This window comes from Oreochromis aureus, linkage group 16 (genome assembly GCF_013358895.1).
Source record: "Oreochromis aureus strain Israel breed Guangdong linkage group 16, ZZ_aureus, whole genome shotgun sequence".
NCBI lineage: Eukaryota > Metazoa > Chordata > Actinopteri > Cichliformes > Cichlidae > Oreochromis > Oreochromis aureus.
In genome coordinates this window covers 34,101,819-34,113,822 of record NC_052957.1, presented here as the reverse complement: position 1 = coordinate 34,113,822, position 12,004 = coordinate 34,101,819, and the positions used below count along the sequence as shown (strand labels likewise).

General features: G+C 43.3%; 1 protein-coding gene across 1 annotated transcript in view; it reads right to left on the bottom strand.

Moving 5' to 3' along the window:
* Positions 1-12,004, bottom strand: part of ttn.2 (titin, tandem duplicate 2) — a 217,539-nt gene that overhangs the window by 16,620 nt on the left and 188,915 nt on the right. Inside the window, 21 exon segments of the mRNA XM_039599816.1 lie at positions 137-300; positions 403-544; positions 686-985; positions 1,070-1,360; positions 1,628-1,939; positions 2,320-2,622; positions 2,761-4,492; positions 4,772-5,106; positions 5,264-5,563; positions 5,697-5,984; positions 6,098-6,391; positions 6,542-8,308; positions 8,423-8,722; positions 8,811-8,961; positions 9,060-9,211; positions 9,377-9,676; positions 9,766-10,053; positions 10,184-10,480; positions 10,575-10,877; positions 10,997-11,584; positions 11,689-11,985. Of these exon segments, the coding sequence (XP_039455750.1) occupies positions 137-300; positions 403-544; positions 686-985; positions 1,070-1,360; positions 1,628-1,939; positions 2,320-2,622; positions 2,761-4,492; positions 4,772-5,106; positions 5,264-5,563; positions 5,697-5,984; positions 6,098-6,391; positions 6,542-8,308; positions 8,423-8,722; positions 8,811-8,961; positions 9,060-9,211; positions 9,377-9,676; positions 9,766-10,053; positions 10,184-10,480; positions 10,575-10,877; positions 10,997-11,584; positions 11,689-11,985 (8,904 nt within the window).

Sequence of the window (12,004 nt, the reverse complement as noted above, 5' to 3'; positions counted from 1 at the left end):
CAATATGTGAATTGGTGCTATATAAATAAAAGTGAACTGAATGGAACTGAAAAATATTAAATAATATCTCTTTTCTCTTGGCATTAAAAGGACAATGTCTTGAGCTTTCTTTTTTTTTTAAGTAAAAATGTCTTACATGTGGGGTCTTTACAGAGGATGTATACTGAGGCGTCACTTGGCTGGCTGTATCCAGCAGAGTTGACTGCCGTAACTCTGAACTGGTACTCGCTTCCCTCCAGTAGGCCTGTGATCTTCAGACGGGTGTCATAGATGGTGTAGGTCTTATTCACTCGAGTCCACCTGGTCCAAACAACAAAACAACATCATGAAAGAGAAGGATAAGTATCTTCATTTAAGAAATGATGTCTCAACATCTTCAATGAATCCAGAATTTGTTCTGACCTGCTACTGTTCTTCTCTCGTTTTTCAACTATGTAGTTTTTGAGCTCGCTTCCTCCATCACTCTCAGGCTTCTGCCACTCGATGATAACATGCTCCTTACCCACTGCAGTGGCCTCTGGTGTGCCTGGCTGGGAGGGGATTGCTGTGGAAGAGTGGGAGCAGGTCAGAGTCACGCAAACAAATCTACATTATGTTTTCCCATTCATAAGATGTAATATAATCCTTAACACCTAAATCCAAAATTGAAATTGTAAGTAAGATTTGGAAAAATGCTGCAGCTTACTGTAAGCGTTTCTGGCGATGATGGGATCAGATTCCAAAGGAACTCCAGCCCCATACTTATTGACACCTCTAACCCTAAAGATGTACTCATTGTTCTTAATCAACCTAGTGCTGACACATGACAGGGTCTTGCACTCAGTCTCCATGACGACCCAGTTGAGGCGGCTGGTCTCACGACGTTCCACAATGTAATGGGTGACAGGATCTCCACCATCCTCCAGAGGTATCTTCCAAGACACTGTACATTTTTCCTCTGTGACTCTGCTGATTACAATCCTATCAGCTGGAGCTCCAGGAGTGTCTAAGAGACAGAAAACAACATTTCAATCAGAAAGTTCAAACTATTAAGACACACTAATTAATCAATGTCCTTTTGGCTGCTCACCTAGAACTTTAACGCTGACAGCTGCCGTCTTAATTCCACTGGCATTCTTGACAGTTAGAATGTATCTACCTGTGTCGTATCTGTCACAGCTCTTGATCACAGCCATGGCTCTGGTGGCAGTGTAGGTCAGTGAATATTTTTCTCCAAGCTCTAAAATCTTGTCGCCCTTTGACCAGTACACTGTAGGCTCTGGTTTACCACCCACAGCACCGTCCAAGACAAGGTCAGAACCAGCAGTAACAGTGACAATCTCACCTATCAGTTTGCTGTCAAGTTCAGCTTTGGGAGGAGCTGCAAAATGTAAGGGATGATTAGTGTTACATTAAAAAATAACAACATATACCAGTATATTGAACCTCCCCCCTGAAAACAATCTTTGTTTTAGTCATTTTTATTGATATTCTGGCTGGTACACCAAGCAGGGGAGCTTTTTTTTTCTTTAAATTTACATTCATTCATAGTTTTTTATTGTTTCTAAAATTATAGGAAATGTAGATTAACTTATTTAAATACTATCAAGGTAAAAAAAACAAACCCAAACAAAACCCTTGAACTTACAATATTCATCCTTGCATGTGACTGGTCCAGTGGTCTCTGAAGGGACACTTTGAACACCAGCAGCATTCTTGGCAACGACACGGTATTCATAGGTCTCTCCTTCACCTAGGTTTGTGATGGTGAAGTAGTTCTCTGTGATTGTGGTATAGTTGCACTTGAGCCAGCGGTTGTCATCCCACTCATCTGTGCTGTAGACTTTTCTCTCCACCACGTAACCAATGATCTTACTGCCACCATCATTGAAGGGCACCGTCCAGCACAATGACACAGAAGAGCGGGTGATGTCTGTCACCTCGGGTTTGCCAGGAGGATCTGGAGGGTAGAAATGATCATAAAACATTTATATTCACACAACGTCAGATATTGTTAAAATTTGTGTAGGTTCTCAGTCATTCAGGTCTGAGTAGTCCTAAGGGCTTGAGTTGAAAAAATGTTCTTGAAGATGTTTTATCTGTCATCCAAAAGTGTTCTCTAGCTTCAGAAGTTCAGAAAAAAGAAGTACAATTGACTTCAACTCAAACACTTAAGACTATGCTCTTAAAGTCTCCATTGTGCATCTTAGTTGGGCAATATCAACAGTAATAACAATACATCTGTTTTTAGGACCTTAAGTGAAATTAAGTATTGACCATCTGTCATTTCATAATACATCTTCATAGTTAGGATGAATGTGAATGTGAATATTTTCTTACCAACAGGATTGAGTGCCACTACAGGTCTGGAGGCTTCGCTGGCTTTGCTGAGCCCAGCAAGGTTCATGGCATACACCCTGAACTGATACTCCAGCCCCTCAATCAGGTTCGAGACCTTGTATTGGCAATCCAGGCAGGGTAGCTTGTTCTCCCTTACCCACAGGATCGTGTTCCTCTCCTTTTTCTCAATCCAGTAGCCTGTCACCTTGCTGCCACCATCAGCATATGGAACATCCCATTTAATGCTAATGGCATTGGCAGATATAAATATCACATCTGGGCGAGTTGGAGGACTTGGTGGAACTATGAAAATCAAGTGGAGATGAGAATATGGTTTGTTTAGAAGAAATCCAAAGCATTAAAAAAACAAAACAAAACCAATGTTGGCACACACACATATAAAATCAGGATCACATATTTAAACTGTTGGACAGCACCTACCAAATGGATGCTCAATGACAACAGGGGCAGACTCAACGGACTTGCTGACTCCGAACTTGTTCTCAGCACAGACTCTAAATGTGTACTCCATGTATTTGGTGAGATGTGTCACTTTGATCGTGGTTCTCTTCACACTGGAGTTCACCACTTGCCAAGAAGCGGAGCCAGATTCCCGTTTTTCTACAATGTAGTTGCTGATGTCAGTACCACCATCATCAGCTGGCTCAGACCAAGATAGGGTGCAGGACTCTGAAGAGATTCCAGAAATTTCCACTGGTCCTGTGGGTGGACTTGGTCTGCCAACTATGACCACAGTGACTGTGAATGTCTTCACACCAGCAGCATTCTCCAGTGTCAGGTAGTACTTGCCGCTGTCGCTTCTCTTGCTGTCTTTCACTACCAAAATGGTTCTTTCCTTTGAGGTCTTAATGGAGACTCTGTCAGTCTCCTTAAGCTTCATCTCTTCCAGTTTCCAGGTAACTTTAGGTGCAGGTCTGCCACTGATAGGGACATCAATTGTGAAGGTGTTGGAAGTCTTGCAAGTGATGAGCTGGTTGGTGATGCTGCTGAGATCAGCAGTTGGTTCTATGCAAGGCTCCTTTATGACCACAGAGCTAAAGGTGCCCTGAGGTTCGCTAATTCCAGCATCATTCTTGGCTTTGACTCTAAAGTCATACTCTGTGTTCTCAATCAGACCCTCTACCACCATCTTCTGAGACTTAGTCTCTCCACTAACAACCCAGTGCTCAGTGCCCTTAGCCCTGAATTCAACAATATAGCCTCTAATGCGGCTGCCTCCATCATGCTCAGGTTTTAGCCATACCAGTGAGGCTGTGGAATTGGTTGTGTCAACAACATCCAATCTCTTGGGTGGCGCAGGTTCTTCTGTGGCAATTATAGGCTCAGTCATCTCTTTTGGTTCTCCCTGGCCATAATGGTTAACGGCAATCACTCTGAACAAATATGGTACACCAATTTCCAGACCAGTTACTCTGATCATCTGCCGTGAGCACTTGGTGCTGACTTCTTGCCAGGCAAGGCGGCTTGCTTCACGCTTATCCACAATGTAGTGGTGGATTCGGGATCCACCGTCATTGGCAGGAGCATCCCACATCACTGTCAAGGCTCCGCGAGTAATATCTTTGAAGGTTATGGCTCCTGGAGGTCCAGGAGTATCCAGTACTTTAACAGTGAATGTGATGGATTTGCGCCCACTGTTGTTCTCCAGGGACAGGGTGTATTTGCCTGCCTCATACCTGGTGCAGTTCTCTATGGTCAGAGTGGAAAATGAATCTGTGGTGTTGATATCAGCCATTATCGGAAGCTCACTGTCTAATTTAGACCACGTGGCTAGAGGAGCTGGCTTTCCTCTGAAAGCAATATGTAGGGTTACAGTGCCTCCATTCTTCACAATATGAGTTTGCTTGAAGTCAGGACCAAGATCAATTTCAGGAGATGTAAGTCTGTCCAAAGACTGAACAGGGTTTGGCATCACTGATGCTTCGCCCTCTCCTGATCCATTTACAGCACTGACTCTGAACTTGTAGAGTTCTCCAGGTACTAGACCTGTGACAGTATACCTGGTGTGAATACAAATCTGTCTGTTGACTCTGTGCCACTCCTCCAGACTGGCCTTACACATATCTATATTGTAGCCAATTATTTCCATGCCACCATCAAAGACTGGCTTGGTCCATTCCAGGGTGACAGAGGACTTAGTGGAGTCAATGACCTGATGAACAAAAAGCATAGTTACAATTTTTTTTAATGCGTTTTGTTTCTATAATCTAATATTGAGTCAAACTCAGCGTTCTTCACTACAAAGCTGCACCTGTTTTGTATCCAAATTGCCTCTTTTTATATGTTTGCCATTCTGTAAAATTAAATAGTAAAACCAAAAAGAATACATCTTATATGATTGGCCTGTAAATTTCAAGACCAGTTTAGGAAATTGGTTTTTACTTAAAAGATCCTCCATGTATAATTCAATGAGTGTTAATACAAGATCTACCTTGATTACAGTGGGAGCACTGGGAGCACTCGTTGGTTCTCTGCATCTGAAGAGCCTGGAGGTGCTGCTGGCTGGTCCGACACCAGCACCATTTTCAGCCATAACACGGAACTCATACTCATTGCCCTCAGTAAGTTTGGTCACACGGTGCCTTAACTCTGTAATGGGCCTCTTGGAGGAGACCTTAACCCAGCGCAAGCTCTTCTTCTCTCTCCTCTCTAGGATGTAGTATTTAATCTCATTGCCTCCATCTGACCGTGGCCTGGTCCAACACAGCGTTATGCTGTCTCCAGTAATATGGGTGGCATCTGGTGTACCAGGGGCATCAGGAACAGCTGAGTAACAGAACAAAAAATAAATTTTTTTTAAAGTAATATCTTTGAATGGTGGAAAGCATTTCTTCCATTAGTGCTTATGTTCAATAGAAAATTCAGATTACTTTTAAGAGTTTCCCAACAAGTCAAACAGACAGCACTGAGTAACTTTACTTACTGTACTGCATCTTCGCAATTATAGGATCAGAGTCCAGTGGTTTACCGACACCAAACTTGTTGACAGCAGAGATTCTGAACTGGTACTCATTGCCTTTGATGAGGTTGGTGGCATTATAAGAGCAAGCTTCACACTTGGAGGTGACCAAGGCCCAAGTGATCCTGGATGTCTCCCTTTTCTCCACCACATAGTGAGTAATGGCAGCACAGCCATCGTTCTCTGGTGGGCTCCACCACACAGTGCACTTCTCAGCTGTGATGCCTGTGAAACGGATTGGGCCCTCGACGGGTCCAGGGGTATCTGCAAGGAAAAAGTTGATTGAGGAGACTTGTTACGGTAAAAAACATTTGTATCACTTGTGTCAACAGAAACGGATTTGTCTAAAACAGTGTTTTTTAACAGATATTATAACAAATTGCACACATTTACAAACCTTGGACTCTAACGTTAACATCAGCTTTCTTGGTTCCAGAGCTATTTTTGGCCTCTACAGTGTAAATTCCACGGTGGTTCCTGTTAGAATCGCGAATAAACAGACTACTGGTGCCAATGCCAGTATTAATCTCAATGTCAATCATAGTCCTCTTGTCGATCTCTTTACCATCCTTGTACCAAAGAACCTGTGGGACTGGACGTCCGGTGATTTTGCAGCTGAGACTGACATTATCTCCAGCCCTCAGGGTGAGCACCTGGTCTGGAGACCACTCAATCTCAGGAGCAACTGGAGATGCAGACAAAAAGATTATGAATCAGCATCAAGTAAGATGTGATTAATTAAAAAACAAGCAACAATTTGCGTTCTTCTAACATGTTTTTTATATTAAAAATACTTACTGCTCTCATCCTTGGTCATTATGTATCCAGAGGAGTTGGATGGTGGGCTGACTGTGCCAACAGCATTCCTGGCAATCACTCTGAACTCAAATCTGTCTCCAGGTGAGAGACCAGTTACAGTGAACTGGGTCTCACTGATATCAGTGAAGTTGCACCGTAGCCATTTGCCTCTGCCTTGACGCCTCTCCACACTATAGGCTACAATTTTGCTTCCACCATCCCTCTTGGGAATGTCCCATTGGAGGGTGACTGAGTCTCTGGTTACATCAATGCAGACTGGGGTACCGGGTGGATCTAATTGAGGCAAGAAAGCAATTAATCCATAATAATTTAGATGTAAAGAGTAAATAAATAGGACAAAATGAAAGAATCATAATATCTAAACTCTGTAAATACAAAACAACTCCTAAATACAGACCGATGTACTGAGCAACATCTACTTACCAACAGGGGAGATAGCGAGCGCATGTTTGCTCTGTTCACTGCAAGGGCTGAGTCCGGCATTGTTCTCTGCATAGACTCTAAAGGAGTACTCCAGACCCTCCACAAGACCAATTATCCTGTACTCTCTGTTGGAGATGGTTGTGGAATTCACTTTCTGCCATAAGAGGCTGTTCCTGTCCTTCTTCTCGACATGATAACCTAAGACTGGGGAACCCCCGTCAAAATCTGGGGCATCCCACTTTATTGACATACCATCACTGGTGATGTTGTAGGCAACTGGTTTTCCTGGAGGACCTGGAGGTTTGTACTGGTGCTGGGCAACAACATCTGAAGAGATGAGTGGCTCACTGACCCCATACTTATTCTCTGCACGGACTCTGAACTGGTACTGAGTTCCTTTGACCAGGTTAGGAATTTTAAAGGTAGTCCTGACAACACTGGAGCAGACCATCTTCCAGTTGGCCTGGGAGGTTTCACGTTTCTCCACACTGTAGCAGGTGATCTCGCCACCTCCATCTTCCTTCGGCTCATCCCAGGAGATAATAATAGTCTGAGCTTTTATCTCGTCAAAACGGATGGGGCCGGTAGGGACTGAAGGGGGTCCCAGAGTGATCACATTGATGTCAAAGTAGTTCTTAATGACTCTGTTATCCAGAACCAAGGTGTATTGTCCAGCATGTTCTTTCTTAACCCCTCTGACTGTAACTGAAGTCTTGTTGTCAGTGGTCCTAAAGCGAATCTTCTCACTTTCCTTCAGTGGGAAATTATCCTTTAGCCAGCTGATTGTAGGTCTTGGTTTTCCCTTGAATGGTAACTCAATATGGATGTTTTGACCTATACGAACAGCAAGCTCTCCATTGGGATAATCATTCAGGTTGGCTTCAGGTGGAATGATGAGGTCCATCACTGTGATCGGACCAATTTGGGAGAAGTCACTGTTGCCTTTCTCATTCTTTGCAAACACTCTAAAATCCAGGATAGTATTTTCCTTGAGTCCCGTCACTTCACAGCTGCACCGCTTGCATTTAGCAGCTAAAGTCCATTTGACTTCATCCTGGGCTCTCTTCTCAATTATGTAGTCAGTGATGTGGCTGCCACCATCGTGGTCAGGTCTGCTCCACTGAAGGGTGACAGAGTTCTTTGTGGAGTCCACCATTATTAGGTCTTTAACAGCTCCTGGAGTTTCAGTTGCTCGGACAGCATCAGTGGTTTCACAAGGGTCACCCACACCAAACTCATTTTGAGCAGACACACGGAAGAAGTAAGCTATATCTTCCTCCAGCCCTGACACCTTGTAACTTGTATTTAAACACTCATCAGTAATCACTTGATAAGCTTTCATAGTGGAGGCCTTCTTTTCGACAATGTAATTAGTCACAGGGGAGCCACCATCTATGAGCGGAGGCTCCCAGCTTAGTGTCAGCTTTCCTCTTGTGACATTCTTTATCATCAGTTTCTGGCAGGTGGATGGACTGTCCAGAACCTTAAGGGAAACAGTAACTATCTTAGGTTCTCCAACACCATTCTCAATTTCCAGCACATACTTTCCACAGTCATCACGGGTGACCTTGGGGATGAGGAGTGTGGTGGCTCTTTCAGTGCTTGTGATTGTGTAGCGGTTATCACCAGCCATGTTACGGTCACCACGGCGCCAGGTGACATTTGGTGTAGGACGACCCTTTAGGGGGATAAAGACTTCCACATCACGGCCAGCCTTTGCTGTGTATTGAGTTGTCATAGCAACATCTAAGTCCAGATCAGCCTCCTCTGTTGGATACAAATGTCATACAAAGATGGAAAAGAACATTAATTCTGATTTAATTATTGATTCGTCTCAAGACTAATATCTTGTACTATAAAGGGAACTATATCAATACGAACCTAAAATATCTTTGGCTTGCACAGGCTGGTACATTTTGATGTCTTCTCCTTTGCCTTTACAGTTGACAGCAGATACTCTGAAGAAGTAGTAGATGCCAGGTTTGAGGTGGGACACCACATACTCACATGTCTTGACTTGTGGGTTGGAAATCACCCATTCTTTGTCCTCTGTATTCATCTGCTCTAAAATATAGTGTGTAATTTCGCTGCCACCATCATAGACGGGCTTCTCCCATCCAAGTGTGATAGATGTCTTTGTGGAGTCAATCACACGCAGTTTAGTGGGTTCACCTGGTAGATCTGGAGAAAAAAAAAGGAAAATGTAAACAATAAAGGAATTCCTCAAATGCTGACGAGATGAGGATAACTGCAAATTAAAGTCACATACCTATTGGGTCATAGGCTTTATAGAGCTCAGAAGGTTCAGAGTAGTTTCCTGCTCCAGCCTTGTTGACAGCACACACTCTGTACTGGTACTCATTGTTCTCCACCAGGTTAGCCACCTTCTGCCTGGTGTCTCTGATAGTGCCCTTCACCACCTGGATAAAAAAAATGGATATATTAAAGCTAACATCTCCTATTCATTGGTAGATTTTCTTTATGCTTGAACTTTTTAGATTTGGGGCAGCAAACAAACCTTGAACCATTGCAGACTCCTCTTCTCCCTTTTCTCTAGATAGTAGCCATCAATATCACTGCCTCCATCCAACGCTGGTCTTTCCCAGATTACTGTCATGGTAGACTTAGTGATCATAGTAACTTTAGGCTTAGATGGCTCGCTGGGAGGTACTGTGCAAAATAAAAATGATAAGGTTAAAGCTTTTAAGTTTACCTTTGTAATTTACCACTGTCTATAATGAAAGTTGATATAATTTCAAACACAAGAGCAAGAGAGAGAGAGAGAGAGAGGGAGATATATGTGACTGATGAGGTGACTTTATTCTATTTGCTTACCAAATGCATTCTTGGCAATAATGGGCTCAGACTCCAGTGGCTCTCCAATGCCATACTTGTTGACTCCACGGACTCTAAAGATGTACTCATTGCCCTTTATGAGTCTGGGCACATTCACAATGCAGTCAACCAGTTTCTCTGAGACAATCGACCACATTACCCTGCTGGTCTCCCGCTTTTCTACAATGTAATGTGTTACCATGGCACCACCTTCATCAGCAGGTGGGGACCACATGATGGTGATGTTGTCAGCTGTCACCTTCTTAAACTGAATTTCTCCAGCAGGTGGGCCTGGCTTATCTGATTAGACAAGGAAAACATTTGACTCAGGGTGTATACTGCATATATGATACATGTTATACAATGAAAAATAAATATTAAATAAATACCTTGAATGAGCAGCCTGACAATGGCACATGACGATCCGAGGGAGTTCTTCACCTTGACTTCATAGGTTCCAGAGTTAAGACGAGTTGTTTCCTTCAGGAACACACTTGTGGACTCGAAAGTGTGTTTAAAAGAAAGCTGAGAAGTAGGCTCAAGCTCTCTGCCATCTTTAAACCACTCAATACTGGGAGCAGGTTTGGCTCTTATATTAAATTTGAGTTCCACATTAGAGCCAGCCTTGTGCTTGACCTCATTAAGATACTCCTGAGGTATTTCAATCTCTGGGGCACCTGGACCAGAGATGGTAAGACAAGTCAGGATGTAGAATATGTAGGGTGTGGAATAAATATCTTAGAATACAAGACAATGCATAATTGCAGAAAAAAATACACAAATATAATCCAACATGAAAAGACCTACCATAAGTGTCCACACATGTGGCTGGTCCCACAGTGATAGACGGGTTGCTCACTGAACCAACTGCATTCTTTGCCATGACTCGGAACTCATACGTTTCATCCTGGGTGAGGCCAGTAACAATGAAGCGGGTGTCTGTGATATTGGTGAGGTTAGCTTTAGACCATTTGGAGCTAACACCCTCTCTCTTCTCAATCATGTAACCAGTTATTGGGGATCCACCATCATATTCAGGCTTCTGCCAGGCCAGACTAATGGAGTTCTTAGTGATGTCAGTTATGCGCAAGTATAGGGGTGGCTCTATAAGAAGATACAGTGAGAATGATTGTAATAAATATTGCTGAAAATCTTAAGTCAAAGAATTCTTCGTGCATTTTATCGACTACAAACTCACCACAGGCATCAATAGCCAATACAGCATCAGAAACCTTGCTGAAGGCACTAATTCCAGCAGAGTTCTCTGCTGCTACCTTGAACTCATAAATAAGTCCAGCATTTATGTTGGTGACTTTAAAGTGTGTGGCACGGATCACTGTTTTGTTGACTCTCTGCCAAAGGATGCTGTTTTTGTCTTTCATTTGGAGATGGTAACCAAACACATGGCTGCCTCCATCTGACTTTGGCTCCTTCCATGCAACAGTAATGCTTTCCCTGGTTACAGCAGTAATTTCTGGAGTTGATGGTGCATCTGGTATAGCTGGAGGATAAGATGCAGAGATTGAGAATTTTGGCATGCTCACATAGTGAAGGTGTAAAGAATGAGTAGCAAAAATATCATGTTTATGTATAATAATAAGAAAAGCAAAAACTGCTTACTGTAAGGAAGACTGACAGTGACAGCTGGTGAGTCAATATGTTCACTGATTCCATATCTGTTCTCTGCCCTAATTCTGAATTGGTACTCCAGGCCAGTGGTCAGCTTCATAATTTTCATGGTGCAGCGGGCCACAGCGGAAGACACGTCCATCCAGTTGGCTGTAGTTGTCTCTCGCTTCTGGATGATGTAGTTGGTGATGGGACTGCCACCATCATATGCTGGTGGGAGCCACTTTAAGCTCACACTGTCTTCTGTGACATCATACAGCTCCACTGGTCCAAGTGGGACACTGGGGCGGTCAAGAACCACTATATTTACAAAGGACTTGGTGGTTCCACTGGAGTTGGAGGCAATGATATCATAGCGGCCTGAGTCTCCTGCAATGCTCTCACGCAGAGTAATCTTGATGCTGTCAGGAGTGACTTCTGAGTTAAACCTCATTGTTGATTTGAGCAGCACATTATCCTTGGACAGAGTCACTTTAGGTAAAGGCCGGCCTGTCAATGGAATCTCACATTTTAGGGTAGATCCAGCTCTAACATATACTGTGTTGTGGGGGAAGTCCTTCATGTTGATCTCAGGAGATTCTAGAACAGAAAAGTACCAAAAAGAGTTACAACAGGAGAAATTAGGTGTAGTCTCTACTAATTGCATGGCATGTTCTGATTATTATAACAAGCTTGTAGTTTACCAAGCTGGTCTTTGACTACTACAGGAGTAGTCATTTCCTTAGCATCACTGAATCCAGCATAGTTCTCAGCTCTGACTCTGAAGAAGTACTCCGCATTCTCCCTCAGACCAGACACTGTGAAGTGGATGGACTTTGTTGTACCACATTTAACCCACTTCTCTTGTCCATTCTCCAGTGCTTCTACTAGGTAGCTAGTAATTCTGCTGCCTCCATCGTGTTCTGGCTTGGCCCAGGCCAAGGACACACTTTCCTTGGTTACATCCGTTACACCCAGTTTTGGTGGTGGACTTGGTTTTTCTGGAGAAAGAAAATATAT